This window comes from Hoplias malabaricus, chromosome 2 (genome assembly GCF_029633855.1).
Source record: "Hoplias malabaricus isolate fHopMal1 chromosome 2, fHopMal1.hap1, whole genome shotgun sequence".
Lineage (NCBI taxonomy): Eukaryota > Metazoa > Chordata > Actinopteri > Characiformes > Erythrinidae > Hoplias > Hoplias malabaricus.
The window spans coordinates 6,690,652-6,710,793 of record NC_089801.1 but is presented as its reverse complement, the minus strand read 5'-3'; the positions used below and the strand labels follow the sequence as shown (position 1 = coordinate 6,710,793).

At 45.8% G+C, this 20,142-nt stretch overlaps 2 protein-coding genes across 2 annotated transcripts in view; one reads left to right on the top strand and one right to left on the bottom strand.

Annotated features, from left to right (window-relative positions):
* The first annotated feature begins 701 nt into the window (after positions 1 to 701).
* On the top strand, positions 702 to 11,959 carry si:ch211-63p21.1 (uncharacterized). Its single transcript, XM_066660242.1, has 7 exons — positions 702 to 818; positions 1,124 to 1,216; positions 1,333 to 1,404; positions 4,681 to 4,758; positions 4,834 to 4,904; positions 5,606 to 5,777; positions 9,758 to 11,959. The coding sequence occupies exons 2-7, from the start codon at positions 1,151 to 1,153 to the stop codon at positions 9,971 to 9,973; spliced, it is 675 nt and encodes a 224-aa protein (XP_066516339.1). The 5' UTR covers positions 702 to 818; positions 1,124 to 1,150; the 3' UTR covers positions 9,974 to 11,959.
* Positions 11,960 to 15,019: 3,060 nt separating this feature from the next.
* The window catches only part of cbln11 (cerebellin 11), a 5,142-nt gene continuing 19 nt past the window's right edge, over positions 15,020 to 20,142 (bottom strand). Inside the window, exons 1-3 of the mRNA XM_066661997.1 lie at positions 19,906 to 20,142; positions 16,139 to 16,282; positions 15,020 to 15,546 (exon numbers count right to left, since the gene is read on the bottom strand). The exon at positions 19,906 to 20,142 is cut by the window's right edge and continues 19 nt beyond it. Of these exons, the coding sequence (XP_066518094.1) occupies positions 15,263 to 15,546; positions 16,139 to 16,282; positions 19,906 to 20,110 (633 nt within the window). The 5' untranslated portion in view covers positions 20,111 to 20,142 and the 3' untranslated portion in view covers positions 15,020 to 15,262. The remainder of the gene's footprint in view (positions 15,547 to 16,138; positions 16,283 to 19,905) is intronic.

Genomic DNA, 20,142 nt, shown 5'->3' with positions numbered 1-20,142 from the left:
TCCGCTCCGCCTCCGCTCCGGTCCCGTCGTGCTCTCCCCCGCGCCCGGCTCCCGCACTCTTTACCCGCCGCTCCGCACTGGGCCTCCAGCGGCTCCGTTTATTCTGAGGAAAACAGTCCGCGGCGATACGCAACCAGCCGCTGTTTGGATCCGTTCCGCGGACAAAACTGAATCGAAACCAGCACCATTTACATCTCCTTACACTATACACACTGTCCGTTACACACACACACACACACACACACACTTCATCACACACACACAGACACACACACACAGTTCATCACACACATACTGTTCAACACACACACACACACTAAATCACACACACACAGTTCATCACACACATACACACACACACACTTCATCACACACATACACACACACACTTCACACACACACACAGTTCATCACACATACACACACACACAGAGTTCATCTCACACACACTGTTCAACACACACAAACACACAGAGAGAGTTCATCACACACACACACTAAATCACACACACACACACACACACACACTTCATCACACACATACACACACACACACTTCATCACACACATACACACACACACACATACACTTCATCACAAACACACAGAGAGAGTTCATCACACACACACACATCATAAACTGTTTAATCCACTGCAATATTCAAGTTTTTATTTGTAATAACACGATTTCATTCATCTGTAAAAAAGATGAAAAGAAAGAGAACCGAGTGAAAACGGCTTCTGCTCCTCGCTCCTCACTGCTGTGCGCTCGGGGTCGGGGTGAACAGCGAGCGGCTCGTTATCATTTAAGAGAACAGGTGCTGAAAGCGGGCGTTCTGAACAGGGCTGTTTACACAGGGGGAGAACACTGCTGTGGGGCTCGTGGGGTTTGGACCAACGCAGGTCACAGACGCTTCATTAAGAAACGAAACTGTGTTCCACTGTGGGGACGGGGGAGAGGGGGGTGTATGTCCTCTTTCAAAGCCCAATAACAGAAAGAGCGGGGTGATGGAGGGAGGCTGGGGTGATGTTTATATGGATGACGAGGTCTGGATATGTAAAGATAGAGACTGTGACGAAGGACATGGGCGTGTAGGTGTCAGCCTTTTTCTGAACCCCTCAGGTCTGTGCTGGAGCGAGGAAGCTGGAGATGAAGGTGGTGCGGCGGAGAGACTCTCACAGCCCATTCTCAGAGAACTCAGACAATGACTGTGAGGTACAGAGGTGTGTGTGTGGGCGTGCGAGTGAGAGGGAGAATGTAGGAAATGTACAGATTGGATTAGAGCTACAAAGAAGTGTCAGGAGTCCACTGTGCTGTGTCCTTCTCTGCAGGACGAGTGTGGGACAGGGGACGGAGTGTGCCTGTGTGAGACGGGACCCTTCTGCAAACAGCATCCGCCAGCGGTGAGTGCTTCTCTCCAGCCTTCGGCACATACCTCCATCATTCCAGACGTACCGTGGACGCCAGCTCCTGTTCTGCAGTGTTGTAGATGCTGGGACATTTCTTTGAGTACACGGTGGCAATTCTGTCCACTCTTCGGCCATTTTGGGCAGTTATATCAGGTCCCGCAGGACCGGGCGCTTATGTCTTTAAACCGAGAGAGAACAAAACACTCAAACATCAAATTATGGTTTCAAAATCATATTCTAAGGCTTTTTTGAAGATATCCCCATCCAGACGAACATGACAACTGCTGCATTATCATTCCAGTCCAGTAGGGGGCCATAGTACCTCTTAAAGAGGGACCTCAAAACAACAGGAAATCTGAGAGAAACACAGGTTTAATTTCAAATCACTCCATCCTCCCTCTGTAGTGCACTACACACGTCCTGAAACAACTGTCTGAACTCTAGTGCAGTCTGTGTGTGTACAGTGTAGTTTGTGACTGATGTAGTTCACTGTAGAGAGAGTGAGGAGCTGTGTGTGTACAGTGTAGTTTGTGACTGATGTAGTTCACTGTAGAGGGAGAGAGGAGCTGTGTGTGTACAGTGTAGTTTATGACTGATGTAGTTCACTGTAGAGGGAGCGAGGAGCTGTGTGTGTACAGTGTAGTTTATGACTGATGTAGGTCACTGTAGAGGGAGCGAGGAGCTGTGTGTGTACAGTGTAGTTTATGACTGATGTAGTTCACTGTAGAGGGAGTGAGGAGCTGTGTGTGTACAGTGTAGTTGTGACTGATGTAGTTCACTGTAGAGGGAGCGAGGAGCTGTGTGTGTACAGTGTAGTTTATGACTGATGTAGTTCACTGTAGAGGGAGTGAGGAGCTGTGTGTGTACAGTGTAGTTTATGACTGATGTAGGTCACTGTAGAGGGAGAGAGGAGCTGTGTGTGTACAGTGTAGTTTATGACTGATGTAGGTCACTGTAGAGGGAGTGAGGAGCTGTGTGTGTACAGTGTAGTTTATGACTGATGTAGTTCACTGTAGAGGGAGTGAGGAGCTGTGTGTGTACATTGTAGTTTGTGACTGATGTAGTTCACTGTAGAGGGAGTGAGGAGCTGTGTGTGTGTACAGTGTAGTTTGACTGATGTAGGTCACTGTAGAGGGAGAGAGGAGCTGTGTGTGTACAGTGTAGTTTATGACTGATGTAGTTCACTGTAGAGGGAGTGAGGAGCTGTGTGTGTACAGTGTAGTTTATGACTGATGTAGGTCACTGTAGAGGGAGAGAGGAGCTGTGTGTGTACAGTGTAGTTTATGACTGATGTAGGTCACTGTAGAGGGAGTGAGGAGCTGTGTGTGTACAGTGTAGTTTATGACTGATGTAGTTCACTGTAGAGGGAGTGAGGAGCTGTGTGTGTACAGTGTAGTTTGTGACTGATGTAGTTCACTGTAGAAGGAGCGAGGAGCTGTGTGTGTACAGTGTAGTTGTGACTGATGTAGTTCACTGTAGAGGGAGCGAGGAGCTGTGTGTGTACAGTGTAGTTTATGACTGATGTAGTTCACTGTAGAGGGAGAGAGGAGCTGTGTGTGTACAGTGTAGTTTATGACTGATGTAGTTCACTGTAGAGGGAGCGAGGAGCTGTGTGTGTACAGTGTAGTTTATGACTGATGTAGTTCACTGTCGAGGGAGCGAGGAGCTGTGTGTGTACAGTGTAGTTTATGACTGATGTAGGTCACTGTAGAGGGAGTGAGGAGCTGTGTGTGTACAGTGTAGTTTATGACTGATGTAGTTCACTGTAGAGGGAGTGAGGAGCTGTGTGTGTACAGTGTAGTTTATGACTGATGTAGTTCACTGTAGAGGGAGCGAGGAGCTGTGTGTGTACAGTGTAGTTTATGACTGATGTAGTTCACTGTAGAGGGAGCGAGGAGCTGTGTGTGTACAGTGTAGTTTGTGACTGATGTAGTTCACTGTAGAGGGAGCGAGGAGCTGTGTGTGTACAGTGTAGTTTGTGACTGATGTAGTTCACTGTAGAGGGAGCGAGGAGCTGTGTGTGTACAGTGTAGTTTATGACTGATGTAGTTCACTGTAGAGGGAGCGAGGAGCTGTGTGTGTACAGTGTAGTTTGTGACTGATGTAGTTCACTGTAGAGGGAGAGAGGAGCTGTGTGTGTACAGTGTAGTTTATGACTGATGTAGTTCACTGTAGAGGGAGAGAGGAGCTGTGTGTGTACAGTGTAGTTTATGACTGATGTAGCTCACTGTAGAGGGAGTGAGGAGCTGTGTGTGTACAGTGTAGTTTATGACTGATGTAGTTCACTGTAGAGGGAGCGAGGAGCTGTGTGTGTACAGTGTAGTTTATGACTGATGTAGTTCACTGTAGAGGGAGTGAGGAGCTGTGTGTGTACAGTGTAGTTTGTGACTGATGTAGTTCACTGTAGAGGGAGCGAGGAGCTGTGTGTGTACAGTGTAGTTTGTGACTGATGTAGTTCACTGTAGAGGGAGCGAGGAGCTGTGTGTGTACAGTGTAGTTTGTGACTGATGTAGTTCACTGTAGAGGGAGTGAGGAGCTGTGTGTGTACAGTGTAGTTTGTGACTGATGTAGTTCACTGTAGAGGGAGTGAGGAGCTGTGTGTGTACAGTGTAGTTTGTGACTGATGTAGTTCACTGTAGAGGGAGTGAGGAGCTGTGTGTGTACAGTGTAGTTTATGACTGATGTAGTTCACTGTAGAGGGAGCGAGGAGCTGTGTGTCGTTAGTGTTTCAGAAAAGATCACTTTTCCTCATCCACACAAGAACAGAGATATCGTTTTCATACAGTGACCTAAAATGGCGTTTTCTTGCGAGTGGGAGGAGAAATGCAGACAAAAATCTCAGTTTTAAAAAATAAATGGATCCGCGTGGACGGGGCCAAAATCACTGATAACATCCTCATCAGTAGTTTGTAGTATTAGCCTCAACAGCGCACAAAAACAACAATTTTTCGGTTTGTTATTCCTACAGCGAGGGGGGCTTTCGTCACTAGCGTCACACAGTCACCACCCTCCTCCGCTCGCAGCACACCAGGAAGCTGATTGAAGAACTCCCACTAATTTCAGGACCGTCTACACCACACTTAGCTTTAAAGCCTTTTCAGGGAGTGGAGGCGGTTGCTGCAGTAAACTGGAACACACCACCCTCTGAACCCCTGGGAGTCAGAGGAGGTGTTGGAGGAACAGGTGTTAACGTCGGGACGTTGGGTGTGTACGGATCAGACGCAGTGGGACGGAACTGAACGACTCTGTCCTTGTTTGTTGCTGTTGCAGGACAGCAGCGTAAAATGCAGCGAATGCGGCAAGAAGAAGGCAATAGTGACCAGATACTCAGAGGGGTACGGTACAGAGGTAGGTGTGTTAATGAGAAAGAGGGCCTTCTGTGTGTGTGTGTGTGTGTACTCATGTCTATGACTCATGTTGCAGGAGGAGTGTGTGCAGTCTGATCCTCAAGGAGACAGTGATGCAGATGCAGATATAGAGGACACAGACAGCAGGTAATGGACTGTGTGAACTGTTTCAGTAGCTGAGCTGGACCCTGAGTCTAACCTGTGTCCACACTCACTGTCTCCATTTCCCAGAAGACGTCTCTTAATGTCACATAAGGACTGTTTTACTGGGATTTTACTTCAGTGAAGGTTTTCCACACGTATCTTTCTTTTACTGAACCCAATGAAGCCGCTGTCACACTGGGTTTTTATTTGTGAATTTTCACATGCGATGTTCCGTTGACTTCAGTGAGATTTCACTGTGACTCCTGAATTTCACGAACACCAATTACAAGCCCCACTGCGACAACGGACGTGAACACATAGCCCTCTGCTGGCAGTACGTGGCCACAATAACGGCACTCCCTGTGTCCTTCAGTTGAAATCACGTCCATTTTGAACACGGAAAGACTGCTTTACTCACTGACTTGTCACTCAAACACGAGCTGTTTTCTGATTGGATAGAAGCACTGCAGAACCTAAACGGAGGAGTGTTTACAGCAGTGATTTCCTGCCCCTCACAGCCATCACCATTTTTCCTGGTGATGTGAAAAATAGAAGCCCAGTGTGACCAGTGCTTTAGAGCGTAAACCAACTCCTATTTAATGTTCATATTTACTGATGACCTCGACATTGTGGGTGGTTTTGGTTCTTCTGGGTTTGGGTCACAGCTCTGAGTCTGAAGTGATCCAGAACATCTTTTGGTCCAGACTACAGGTCACGGGTTCTCTTCAGCGAATCAGCTCTCGCAAACGAAAGCGCCAGCGAATCACGCGGCAGGACACTACAGAGAGTGAGGATGACGGGGGGCGGAGCCATCGAACCCACCGCTGGAGCCTGAGGCTGAGTCCCCATCGCACACACAACAGAACCATCCTGGAGGTGTTCTGATCCAAATCACTGCATTTACCACGGTCTTACACTCAAGGTTCACTGGTCAGAGAGGTGCGGCTCGGCCCGGTGACGTCCAAGCATGCTGAGCTGGGCCGTGTGGGCGGAGCTAGAGTCAGTGCTGATCTCTGATTGGTTAAACGCAATCGAATCAAAAACACATGCTCCATTGTAAACCCCACTGACCCCGGCCGCTGTGGACTGTTCCTGAACCGGACACAGACCTGAGTCTCTAACGGTGGACACAGACGGCTCTGATTGGTCGCTGCTGAGGGACACGCCCCTTATCTGTGTACGGCCTGAGGAGCAGGTCCAGACTCCAGTGGACTGGAGTCTGGTGAGAGGAAGGAGAACAGGGTTCTGGTGTTCTGCTAAACACGGCCTCTGTCTCTTCCCATGAACCCAGACAGTGAGGAGAAAGCCGAGCAGAACCCGAAGCTCCTCGTTCTCTGCTGAAGTCACTCGACCACAACCCGCCTCCCGATGCTCCGCCCACTTTCACGGCTCAGGGAAGTGGACACTGCAGCGGAGAGTGCTGAGGTCATGTGACAGAACCGAGCCGTACCGGACTGACCAGTGGATAGACACCAGTCCTCTTAAAGGAATCAACATTTATTTTAACACACGGCATGTTGCATATTTTTTATACGATGTAACACAGACATTTCCCGTTGGGATAAATGAATAGATCTTTTGCTATATTAATAATCAGGTCTATTAGTGATCAGTATCAATTTGAAACAATAACTTCTGTTGAAACTGAGCAGCGTCCTGTGCTTTGATCTGAAATGAGGTGTGATATTTCGCACACAGAAAGCTTCACATCAGGTTTGATATTCTGTTCTGATTAAACAAACTGAACACTGAATGAGACAGGAACACATCTCACGTCTCCCGTAACGCCTGGTAAAAGTCCATCCACAGAAACCCGGGAGGTCCACTTAGATCCACTTCCGCAGGGATCACAACGTCCACAGCTCAGACCCCTCAGCCAAAGAGAAACGATGAGAAAAGAGGACCCCTGGGGTGAAAGAGCAACGAGGCGTGAAAAAGCTTAAAGGCTTTCTCTCTCTCTGCTCACAGCAGAGAAACGCCATCTGGAGGTTTTTACACGCACCGCTCCACATTAAAAGATACAGTCACTTCTTACTCACACACACCGCTCCACCTTAAAAGATACAGTCACTTCTTACTCACACACACCGCTCCACCTTAAAAGATACAGTCACTTCTTACTCACACACACCGCTCCACCTTAAAAGATACAGTCACTTCTTACTCACACACACCGCTCCACATTAAAAGATAAAAGTCGCTTCTTACTCACACACACCGCTCCACCTTAAAAGATACAGTCACTTCTAACTCACACGCACCGCTCCACCTTAAAAGATACAGTCACTTCTTACTCACACACACCACTCCACATTAAAAGATACAGTCACTTCTTACTCACACACACCGCTCCACCTTAAAAGATACAGTCGCTTCTTACTCACACACACCGCTCCACATTAAAAGATAAAAGTTGCTTCTTACTCACACACACCGCTCCACCTTAAAAGATACAGTCACTTCTAACTCACACGCACCGCTCCACCTTAAAAGATACAGTCGCTTCTTACTCACATGCACCGCTCCACATTAAAAGATACAGTCGCTTCTTACTCACACGCTCCGCTCCACCTTAAAAGATACAATCACTTCTTACTCACACGCACTGCTCCACATTAAAAGATACAATTGCTTCTTACTCACACACGCTGCTCCACCTTAAAAGATACAGTAATTTATTACTTACACACACCACTCCACCTTAAAAGATACTGTCGCTTCTTACTCACACACACCGCTCCACCTTAAAATATACAGTCGCTTCTTACTCACACACACCGCTCCACCTTAAAAGATACAGTCGCTTCTTACTCACACACAACGCTCCACATTAAAAGATACAGTCGCTTCTTACTCACACCCACCGCTCCACCTTAAAAGATACAGTCGCTTCTTACTCACATGCACCGCTCCACCTTAAAAGATACAGTCGCTTCTTACTCACACGCACCGCTCCACCTTAAAAGATACAGTCGCTTCTTACTCACACACACCGCTCCACATTAAAAGATACAGTCGCTTCTTACTCACACACGCTGCTCCACCTTAAAAGATACAGTAATTTATTACTCACACACACCGCTCCACATTAAAAGATACTGTCGCTTCTTACTCACACACACCGCTCCACCTTAAAAGATACAGTCGCTTCTTACTCTCACGCACCGCTCCACCTTAAAATATACAGTCGCTTCTTACTCACACACACCGCTCCACATTAAAAGATACAGTCGCTTCTTACTCACACACAACGCTCCACATTAAAAGATACAGTCGCTTCTTACTCACACCCACCGCTCCATCTTAAAAGATACAGTCGCTTCTTACTCACATGCACCGCTCCACCTTAAAAGATACAGTCGCTTCTTACTCACACGCACCGCTCCACCTTAAAAGATACAGTCGCTTCTTACTCACACACGCTGCTCCACCTTAAAAGAAACAGTCGCTTCTTACACACACCGCTCCACCTTAAAAGATACAGTCGCTTCTTACTCACACACACCGCTCCACCTTAAAAGATACAGTCGCTTCTTACTCACACACACCGCTCCACATTAAAAGAAACAGTCGCTTCTTACACACACCGCTCCACCTTAAAAGATACAGTCGCTTCTTACTCACACACACCGCTCCACATTAAAAGAAACAGTCGCTTCTTACTCACACACACCGCTCCACCTTAAAAGATACAGTCGCTTCTTACTCACGCACACCGCTCCACATTAAAAAAAACAGTCGCTTCTTACTCACACACACCGCTCCACCTTAAAAGATACAGTCGCTTCTTACTCTCACGCACCGCTCCACCTTAAAATATACAGTCGCTTCTTACTCACACACACCGCTCCACATTAAAAGATACAGTCGCTTCTTACTCACACACAACGCTCCACATTAAAAGATACAGTCGCTTCTTACTCACACCCACCGCTCCATCTTAAAAGATACAGTCGCTTCTTACTCACATGCACCGCTCCACCTTAAAAGATACAGTCGCTTCTTACTCACACGCACCGCTCCACCTTAAAAGATACAGTCGCTTCTTACTCACACACGCTGCTCCACCTTAAAAGATACAGTAATTTATTACTCACACACACCGCTCCACCTTAAAAGATACAGTCGCTTCTTACTCACACACACCGCTCCACCTTAAAAGATACAGTCGCTTCTTACTCACACACACCGCTCCACATTAAAAGAAACAGTCGCTTCTTACACACACCGCTCCACCTTAAAAGATACAGTCGCTTCTTACTCACACACACCGCTCCACATTAAAAGAAACAGTCGCTTCTTACTCACACACACCGCTCCACCTTAAAAGATACAGTCGCTTCTTACTCACGCACACCGCTCCACATTAAAAAAAACAGTCGCTTCTTACTCACACACACCGCTCCACATTAAAAAAAACAGTCGCTTCTTACTCACACACACCGCTGCACCTTAAAAGATACAGTCGCTTCTTACTCACACACACCGCTCCACATTCAGATCCTGAATGTAGACAAACCAGAGACAACTGCAGGTCCCCACAATCAGAAATGCTGCCTTTAAGGCTTTGTTGCCCCCTTTGGCCCAAATGGCAAATGTCCTAAATAAACTAATAGTGACTGTACCCTGTGTTTCTAATCACTGGAGGTATCAGAACGGACCCTTTTCAGTTTTCTGATCATTGACCCAGCTGTAAATCACTGTATTATTTCAACACAGTCATAGATTTAAATCTACATTCTGCACTGACAGAGCCTGCACTGCTGACTGATTCTCTCCAAAGTGTACGACTGCAGATTGACTTACCTCCAGCTGTAACTCTCTCTCTCTCTCTCTCTCTCTCTCTCTCTCCTCAGGAGAGCGTTTCTCAGGTGAGGCCGCTGGTGATCTGTCGCTGTAACGCGGTGGAGAACGCAGCTCTCTCAGACAAGCCCCAGAGAGGACGATGGATGCAGAAAGCTTGGCCTCTCTCTCTCTCCTTCCCTCTTTTCTTCCTCTTCATCCTCCTCCCTGTCTCCATAGCCATCATCGTCGTGTTCTTATCGCTCCTCTTCCCCGTCACTAACACCTGACACGACCCCTGACCTTACACAGACCGTCATAAAGTACGTTAGGTGTGTTCAGTGTTAATAGAAGGTATTGCACTAAAATCTCAGAATTAAAGTGTTCTGTCGAAGGAGGCGCCCAGCGTCTGACCGTCACTCGAGGGGACATTAGGGATCTTAGTTATTTAAAGTTTAATCCACACGTGTGACAAGTTCTTCATTGATTTAGTTTGTATTCAGACAGAACGCTGTAATTCATGACTTCTCTCCAGAACCTTCCGCTCCGTTCGGTTCTGAATAAATTTAACCCTTAGAAGTTGGGAGTTATGACTGTGCTGCAGTGGAGGACAGGGTACAGCAGTTTCACACAAGCAGCCCACACCTTTCTGAGACGGGGGAAATATAAATGTGCCAAGGTTAGAACTTACTCCTGAGAGAAGGGAAGTCAGGGGCAGGTTGTCACCGGCGCTCAGGGGTCGGGGAGATGCTCTTAAGATGAATGCAATACAGTTCCATGTTGTTCAAGGTGTGTTTCTAACACAAATACATAAAATATACATAAAACTAAATATCTGTGAAAATACCAGCGAATTCACTCAGAGATGAACATGAGCAGTTCTAAATGTTTATGGTAGACTCTGTGTTGGGACTGACCCCGGCGTGTGGAAGCTGCACTTTACCCTGAGCTCTTACACTCCACAACAGTGTGAAAAGAGTGGGTCCAGTATCGTTTCTCTGGAGTCTACTCGCGTTAATGGTGTTGGGTTCTGCTCTTTAAATATTATCATGTAATTACGTTTTTAAACATGTTGTACATCCTCTGCGTTTATAACTTCACTCTGAGCGTTTACTTCAGGGTCAAACCCCAACAAAAGCCTGGTTCCTTTATTTATCGAGCACCACTCAGACGCCAGGGCAATACAAAGTGCTTTACACAAACAAGGGAACAGTAAAAAACACTTGAGAGTTACAACAAAGTGTTGCAAACAATAAAAACAGTGCAATAAAGTAAACTACAAAAGAAATGTAAGAACTAAAGTCCAGGTTTAGTCTTGATTTAAAAGCGTCCAAACGTAAAGTCGTCTGTGCAATAAGACACAATGTCTCCTGTTCCACTGTCAATCCCGAGCGAGAAGTTTGGGCTCTGAACTCTCCGCTGTTTCTCCTCAGGTCTCACTGAGTTCTGAGCTTCATGCTTTTCTCACCGCTAGCAATAACTGAGACTTCTAAGGGTTAATCTGAGTTTCTCCCGTTATTTTCATCTGTAAATTACAGCTCACCTCTAACCCCAGACACGAGTGTGTGTGTGTGTGTGTGTGTGTGTGATCTCTGCATGGTTGGTGTGTGAGAATGAAAATGATTAAACTATGCAATGTACAGATCGAGTCTTTCCAGAGATGGCGTTGATCTCTCGTCCTTATTTTCCCAGAATTCCCGTGTGTTACACTCTCAGAAATAAAGACCCAGAACGGTTCTGCCTCGGACAGAACTGTGAAGATCAGCCCAAATAAAAAAAAAAACACCTTCTTTCTCCCCTCACAGTCCACTCCGGTCACGCTGTAGTTCCACAGTTACACACTGTAGTCCGTCTGTTGCTCTGCATACTTTGTTACCCTCCTGAGCACTGAAGACAGGGGCTATGAAAGTATGCAGAGCAACAGCTGTACTACTGAAACAGCTGGTGTTCTCACATCAGTGAACTGTCCTCCCCAGAGCCCAGACCTCACCATCGCTGTAAACACAACAGAAACGAGAAGACTGTTCTCTGGCACGACCCCAAAGAACCGAATTAGGGACCTTTATTTTGAAGAGTGTATCTTTCCACTGAAGGATCCTCTGGATGGTGGTGCTGCCGTGACCACCCTGATGTTCTCAGTCTGTATTAAGTTTCCCTTCATTGTCTTTACTCCAGTTCTAACTCTCCTCCCTCTTCAAAGCTTTAAAACTCACTTCTGCTGTAAGTTTGTGAAGGATTTTTGGGTCCAGATTTTAATAGAAATAAAGATATAGTTTGACAGCAAACATGTGTCTGAATGCTTTTTGTTTCTGAAACTCACACGGTTTAAAATCCGCCGGCCTGAGCTTCTCAGTTCAGAGGTTTTTAAACGACTGTGATTGCATGTAAACGACCAGAAGAATGAAGAATTGAAATCTTGTTCAGTTTAGCCTTTGGCAACTGACCTCTGTCTAGTTTAAGGTTGTCGTTTCAGGAACTCATGGACCTGGGGAATCAGGGTAAATGTGGATGATGTGCTCACAATTTCTCTTGTTTGGAGCGGAAGGATGTCTTTGCCTGAGCTCCTTCTGGTTTCCCTCCTCCCAGTCTGTTACAGTCAGATCCGTCACTACACTAAAGAAAATATTCACATGCTCTTATTCTCTGCTGCACTCAACTAAACTAACTGCTTCCCTTTACTGGTTTACTGTTTTCTGAGAGAATGGTGTCCCACTGATGGAAGATTGTTTGCTGGATTCTCCTGCGGCCCAGACCAGACCACACCAGACCAGACCAGACCACACCAGACCAGACCACACCACACCAGACCACACCAGACCAGACCAGACCACACCAGACCAGACCACACCACACCAGACCACACCAGACCAGACCAGATCACACCAGACCAGAACACACCACACCAGACCAGACCACACCACACCAGACCACACCAAACCAGACCACACCACACCAGACCAGACCAGACCACACCACACCACACCAGACCAGACCACACCAGACCAAACCAGACCACACCACACCAGACCAAACCAGACCAGACCACACCACACCAGACCAGACCAGACCAGACCACACCAGACCAGACCACACCACACCAGACCAGACCACACCACACCAGACCAGACCACACCACACCACACCACACCACACCAGACCACACCAGACCACACCACACCACATCACACCACACCACACCAGACCAGCTGCTCACCTTATTATTATTGTACTGTAGCATAATGTCACTTCATTGGTGATCATTTAAAATTCAATCTATAGTTTGATCAGAGGAGGATGGGTCCCCTTTGTGAGTCTTGGTTCCTCCCAAGGTTTCTTCCTCCAGCCTCGAGGGAGTTTTTCCTTGCCACTGTCGCCTTCGGCTTGCTCTCATTTAAATGTTCTGTTCTGAAACTGTGAAGCTGCTTTGTGACAACGTCAGTTGTAAAAGGCGCTATACAAATAAATTTGATTTGATTTGTTCCAACGGCCCAGCGCTTACCCTGCCTTAACAACCAAGCCGACGCAAGACGTAGTGCGGAGTAATGTCCCTTAGAACGAAGAGAAGATGCTATTTTAGAAGTGAATAATAAAGGCTTATTCATACAGACACGGTGCTCTGAGCCAGGTTTGACTGATTGCAAGCCTGAGTGTGGTCCTCTCTGTCAGAGACAAAGATAAAGAGATCCACCTCCTCCTCTTCTCTCTCCAAATGGCCTCTTGGCACCTCCAGTCCGTTCGCGGGCCAAGGCCGGCTGTCACGTTCCTTCCTCTCGTTTGTATCAGTTAAAGCTCTGTGGGGATTCCATCTGTCGTCTGCTGTGTTCGCTTTAACAAACACACTGACAGAAGCTCAGAGGAGATCCAGCGTCCCTCTGAAACAGCAGCCAGGACTCGGAGGACAAAGCGGCAGCAGCGCTGTGCGTGCCACAGTTTGTCCGGTGTTCAGACACGGACAGTTTAACCCACAGGAAAGTGCACAAGACCCATCCTCCTGTGTTCTTCCTTTCAGTCAGATTCACTGCGGTACCAGCTACAGGCTGTGGTCAGGAGCGTACACACACTCATTCGTCCTGTGGGGCACGAGCCAGATTTTAAACTTCACACACTGTAATACACACCCCTGTCCCGACGGCCCTCGGAAGTTCGTTTTTCACCCTCCAAGACTCTGGCCGATAGCCCCGCGGTTAGAGAATGTGACTGACAGTGATAATCTAGTGTCTGATTGGCTGTAGTTGGAAATGATTGACATGTACCCCATCCACTGGTGCTCCGGCCTGAGGCTTGTACAAATACACACAGTTATCCAGCTCAAAGTTTAAAAACTAATATTTAAAACAGGGCTACAACTAAAATACAGACTCTAAAGTGGTAAACTCCCACTCTTCTATGAACTGAGTGCCTTTCACTGGATGAGGCCTAAATGTGGAGAGAAGTAGTTTAAATAAATCTCTAAATGTGACAAGGAGCCGATCACTGGACCATGTTCTTTGTTGATAGCTTTAAAAAAAGCCCATATTTTAAGCTTCATGCTGAATATAAAGTGACAGTGATTTGTAAAATGCTGCTGCAATCATTCGACACAAATGATAAACACAGGCTAATATTTTAATGAGTGCTTATTAACGTAATTATGGTAAACGTTTATAGTGATCTCACTGTGTCCTTCACCTTGTGTTTTCTTTCTAACTCTAAATGAATGAAGTGTTTTATGTGAATGAGTTACTGCAGAAAACATTGGGATGACTCCAGTGCAGCTTTAGTCAAAGTGAGGGAAAGAGATCTTCATGATCATACACTACTGTATCTGTCTGAATCACACACACAACCCATTTGAGACAGGTGGGCCTCCGTTTTCATCAGAGCAACCAACTTTTACGACTGAACTTTTTTTTTTTTACCAAAAGAACTGAAAGACCTTCTTTAGAAGCTGTGACTGAGTAATTCACTGAACACCAGGTTGTGAAAAGAGGGTTATTTTCACCCAGAGACTGAACTGAATTAGCCGTTAGCTCTGAGATTGTTTACAAGGAAAAAGAATCTGAAAAAAAAAAACATTAAACCCTTAAACGCTAAAATAAAACGAGAGCTGTGGAGGAAACTGTCTCCCACTCTGGAAACTGAAGGTTAATTATAAAAGATACAATTAAAAATGACATTAAATGTCAGTGACCTTACAGTGAACTGTTTCTCCCAGCCCTCAGTGAGCTCTCAGTGAGGCTACACTGCCACCTGCTGTTCTCTAGAGTCATTACCTCAACGCACTCAGCAATGCCCATGGCCTCCGTGTCCTAATATGTTCAAATAAACACAGACACAACCTCACGGTTAGTATAGTATAAAGTATTAGACACTTTACTGAATTATGCACCGCATAAAAGGCTTCTTATTTCAGCCAAGCTCTCAATTTAAAAGTGACATGGACCATTTAAACAAGGCATTTATTGTGTCTTACACTTCAACATCAAACAGCCAGTTTTACTCAGTCCAGAGTGACACACAGAGCTGGGGAAGGTGTCAGAATGAGTGAAGAGTGAAGGTTCTGAGGAGAGAGGACGAGGGAATGGACATGTATCCAGGTGTTAAACGGGATAAAGCAGGTATCCGGTGAAGGTGGAGTAGTTGTAACGATAATCCACAAAGATCCAGGTGCGAATCCACAGCCGCATGTGCACCTCCTCTCCGGCCTCCAGGAGCATCACGGCGCCATTCGCCACCTGATCGTTCTTCTCCCCTGAATTGTACTCGTAAGACGACACAAACCGCGAGGAACCTTTAAAGATGCTCAGCCCCAGGTCGTGGGCTGAGAAGGCACTGCCGGAGTATCTGACGTAGTACACTCCTTTAACAGGGGCTGTGAATACACCTGGAACAGTACACACACACACACACACACACTGATCAACCATAACAAGCACACCGGCTACTACTGCAGCCATATAGTAACATCCAAGCAACTTCCACCACAACGTACTCTCACACTCTCATTAAAATTAATGGAAATGGTTAAGTTATTGGCACTTTGCATTTAACCCAATCCATGCAGTGAAACACACACACACACACACTAGTGAACACTAGGGGGCAGTGAGCAGTGCCCGGAGCGGAGGGCAGCCTTAGCCACGGCGCCCAGGGAGCAGTTGGGGGTTAGGTGCTTTGCTCAAGGGCACTTCAGTAATGACCTGTCGACTCTGGGGATGTCGGCAACCGTTACACACCCAGTTCCCTACCCACCAGGCCATCTGTGATCTGTGGGGGCACTACCTCTCTCCAGTAGCAGAGCTCCAGCAGGAAATCAGCACAGAGCAGTGGCTCTCACTGTAACACCTTCCTGCCACTAGAGGTCCTCGGCTCTAATCTCGGCAAAAACCCGCCCAGCTGCTTTTCATATTTCCCTGATTTATCTGTTTCAGGGCATGAAAGTGTTAAAGCCAGGGACACAGACAGTCGGGACTCACCTGTTTCTGAGTTGTAGGCGTTTCCGATGTTGGTGAGAACTTTGTCAAAGATGAGCTTGGTCTCGGAGGGGAACGGCCCCCGGTGCGAGTTCTGTGTGGAGACCATGGAAGCAGTGAAGGCCACTTTAGGGGACTCTGAAAGTGCTGTAGAACAATGGTAAAGTACAGAGTCACCAGGTGATGATCTCACACACAGATCCTGCATTTCATCCAGAAACAACAGCTTTAAGAGTTCATTACTTATTTAATCATGCTGCTGCTGCCAGGTTCTTTACGTCCGTCAACGTGGGATCAGAAATAACCACACAGTCCTGATCAGGCAGGGATCCACACTTCTTTTCTGGAATTAAACTCTTCTTGAATTATCGCTAAACATTTTCAGATTTATCTAGAACTAACTTTTACTTAAAGTCTTTAGTTCAGTCTCATGTCTATGTACTTTACCTTTTGCAGCTGAACCTAAGGTGGTGTTAATATCAATATCGACTGGAATTTAGAAATATATTGTGATATAAATATTGTCCACATCATACAGCCTTAACCCATGGAGGAAGTACAGAAGGTAAAATATCACTGCAGTAAAAGTACAACAGGATTCCCCTCAAATGCACTGAAGTACGGAAGGTAAAAGTATGATGATTCATCACCGCTCTAACGTCCTGGTATCGTTTCTGTAACAAGACTCTGGTGAATCGCCTCATTTCAGATAAAAACACTTCAGAGTCTCTCTCGGTTTCAGCAACATTTCACTACAGTGTCATTAATGACTCTGTCACTGATCTCTATTAAAAGTGTCATAAAGAATAAAGCAGTGAGGCACACTGTGTCCATCAGGTAGAACCCAGCTGCTGTGGAGTTACGGCTCGTGAACAGGTTTGGGTTAAGTTTCATCAGCAGCTCATTTACAGTGTAATTTGAATAAAAACCCTAATCACTGCAGGCCTTTGTTCTGAAACAAACCAAAGCAGGGACAGAGTTGAGTGTAAATTCACAGAGAAGATGTGTGACGAGGCCAGGTTCAGATTCTCCTCCGTCCTTGTGTCACACGCTCTCCCGCTGTGTCTCTCTGTCTGGGCCCCGCCTCTTTAACACAGCGCTGGAACCTGATTGGTGCATTACGCTCTTCTTTAGTTTAGAAATGTACACTTTTATTCACCGCAGGAGACACAAGTAACGACAGATTTATCTGAATGTAGCGGAGTAAAGAGTGAGATATTTGACTCTGAGATGTAGTGAAGTTAAAGTGAAATGTCCTCAAAATAAAATCCTCCAGTAAACTACAGATACCCTGTAAACTACTCAAGTGCAGTCACTGTGTTACTGGTAAAAGAGTGTAAAAATAAAACATGGGTCAGATGACTTTTATTATGGAGCAGTAGTGGCTCAAATCTCTCAGGTGGAAGCAGACGTTATGAGGTGAATCTAAACAGACACATTACAGTACACACATTATTCAGGAAAGTCATTTTAAACTGTTACAACCATTGATGTAGCTTTAAAGATACACTACACTGTTTGTAGCTTCAGTGACGGTGATTTTCCTGTACTGTACCTTTATAGATACACTACACTGTTTGTAGCTTCAGTGACGGTGATGTTCCTGTACTGTACCTTTAAAGATACACTACACTGTTTGTAGCTTCAGTGACAGTGATGTTCCTGTACTGTACCTTTAAAGATACACTACACTGTTTGTAGCTTCAGTGACAGTGATGTTTCTGTACTGTACCTTTAAAGATACACTACACTGTTTGTAGCTTCAGTGACGGTGATGTTCCTGTACTGTACCTTTAAAGATACACTACACTGTTTGTAGCTTCAGTGACAGTGATGTTCCTGTACTGTACCTTAAAAGATACACTACACTGTTTGTAGCTTCAGTGACGGTGATGTTCCTGTACTGTACCTTTAAAGATACACTACACTGTTTGTAGCTTCAGTGACAGTGATGTTCCTTTACTGTACCTTTAAAGATACACTACACTGTTTGTAGCTTCAGTGACGGTGATGTTCCTGTACTGTACCTTTAAAGATACACTACACTGTTTGTAGCTTCAGTGACGGTGATGTTCCTGTACTGTACCTTTAAAGATACACTACACTGTTTGTAGCTTCAGTGACGGTGATGTTCCTGTACTGTACCTTTAAAGATACACTACACTGTTTGTAGCTTCAGTGACGGTGATGTTCCTGTACTGTACCTTTAAAGATACACTACACTGTTTGTAGCTTCAGTGACAGTGATGTTCCTGTACTGTACCTTTAAAGATACACTACACTGTTTGTAGCTTCAGTGACGGTGATGTTCCTGTACTGTACCTTTAAAGATACACTACACTGTTTGTAGCTTCAGTGACAGTGATGTTCCTGTACTGTACCTTTATAGATACACTACACTGTTTGTAGCTTCAGTGACAGTGATGTTCCTGTACTGTACCTTTAAAGATACACTACACTGTTTGTAGCTTCAGTGACGGTGATGTTCCTGTACTGTACCTTTAAAGATACACTACACTGTTTGTAGCTTCAGTGACAGTGATGTTCCTGTACTGTACCTTTAAAGATACACTACACTGTTTGTAGCTTCAGTGACAGTGATGTTTCTGTACTGTACCTTTAAAGATACACTACACTGTTTGTAGCTTCAGTGACGGTGATGTTCCTGTACTGTACCTTTAAAGATACACTACACTGTTTGTAGCTTCAGTGACAGTGATGTTCCTGTACTGTACCTTTAAAGATACACTACACTGTTTGTAGCTTCAGTGACAGTGATGTTCCTGTACTGTACCTTTAAAGATACACTACACTGTTTGTAGCTTCAGTGACAGTGATGTTCCTGTACTGTACCTTTAAAGATACACTACACTGTTTGTAGCTTCAGTGACAGTGATGTTCCTGTACTGTACCTTTAAAGATACACTACACTGTTTGTAGCTTCAGTGACGGTGATGTTCCTGTACTGTACCTTTAAAGATACACTACACTGTTTGTAGCTTCAGTGACGGTGATGTTCCTGTACTGTACCTTTAAAGATACACTACACTGTTTGTAGCTTCAGTGACGGTGATGTTCCTGTACTGTACCTTTAAAGATACACTACACTGTTTGTAGCTTCAGTGACGGTGATGTTCCTGTACTGTACCTTTAAAGATACATTACACTGTTTGTAGCTTCAGTGACAGTGATGTTCCTGTACTGTACCTTTAAAGATACACTACACTGTTTGTAGCTTCAGTGACAGTGATGTTTCTGTACTGTACCTTTAAAGATACACTACACTGTTTGTAGCTTCAGTGACAGTGATGTCGGTCTGTGCCTCGGGTAAATACAGGCTGGCACTGATCTGTTAACCACACCAGGTCCAAACCCTGCTGCACCAGAACCAGGGCAGGAACCCAGCAGAGCACTGAGGGCGGGGGTAGGAGGAGGAGGAGCTGTGTTTTTATATCAGTGCAGGAGATCCTCAGATCAAATTATAAACTAAACCTCTCTCTCTGTGTCTCCACTGTTCTCCGGCTGTGATACTTCACTGCTTTTTTCCACTGTCTGCTTTGGATACTGCCCCCTAGTGTACACTCAACTAACAGCATGTCGACTTACACCTTCAGTGTATGACACCCACATGTTCACAGATACGTACACAGAGGCTTTAGGACCAACTAAGCTTTGTCTAAATGTTTGTAGACACCTGCAGCACAGGGCGGTGGAACAGTGGAACAGTGTTCTCTGGAGCGAAGGTACTGTATGCGCTGAGAGGGCCGTACCTGTAACTTGTTGCTTCAGCTCTTGCACTAAACTCTTCTGCTCCGTCAGGTCACTCCTGGCAGCGCTGAGCTCCTGAGTCAGTCCCTCCACCACGGCCTGGAGCTTCAGAAACTCAGAGTAAATGTTAAACGTGGGCTTCATTACATCCTCCTCACCTCCACAAACACAGAGCAGTGTGAACAGAACGATCTGAATCCCCTGCATTGTCTCGGTTCTTCAGTTCTCACTTCTCTCAG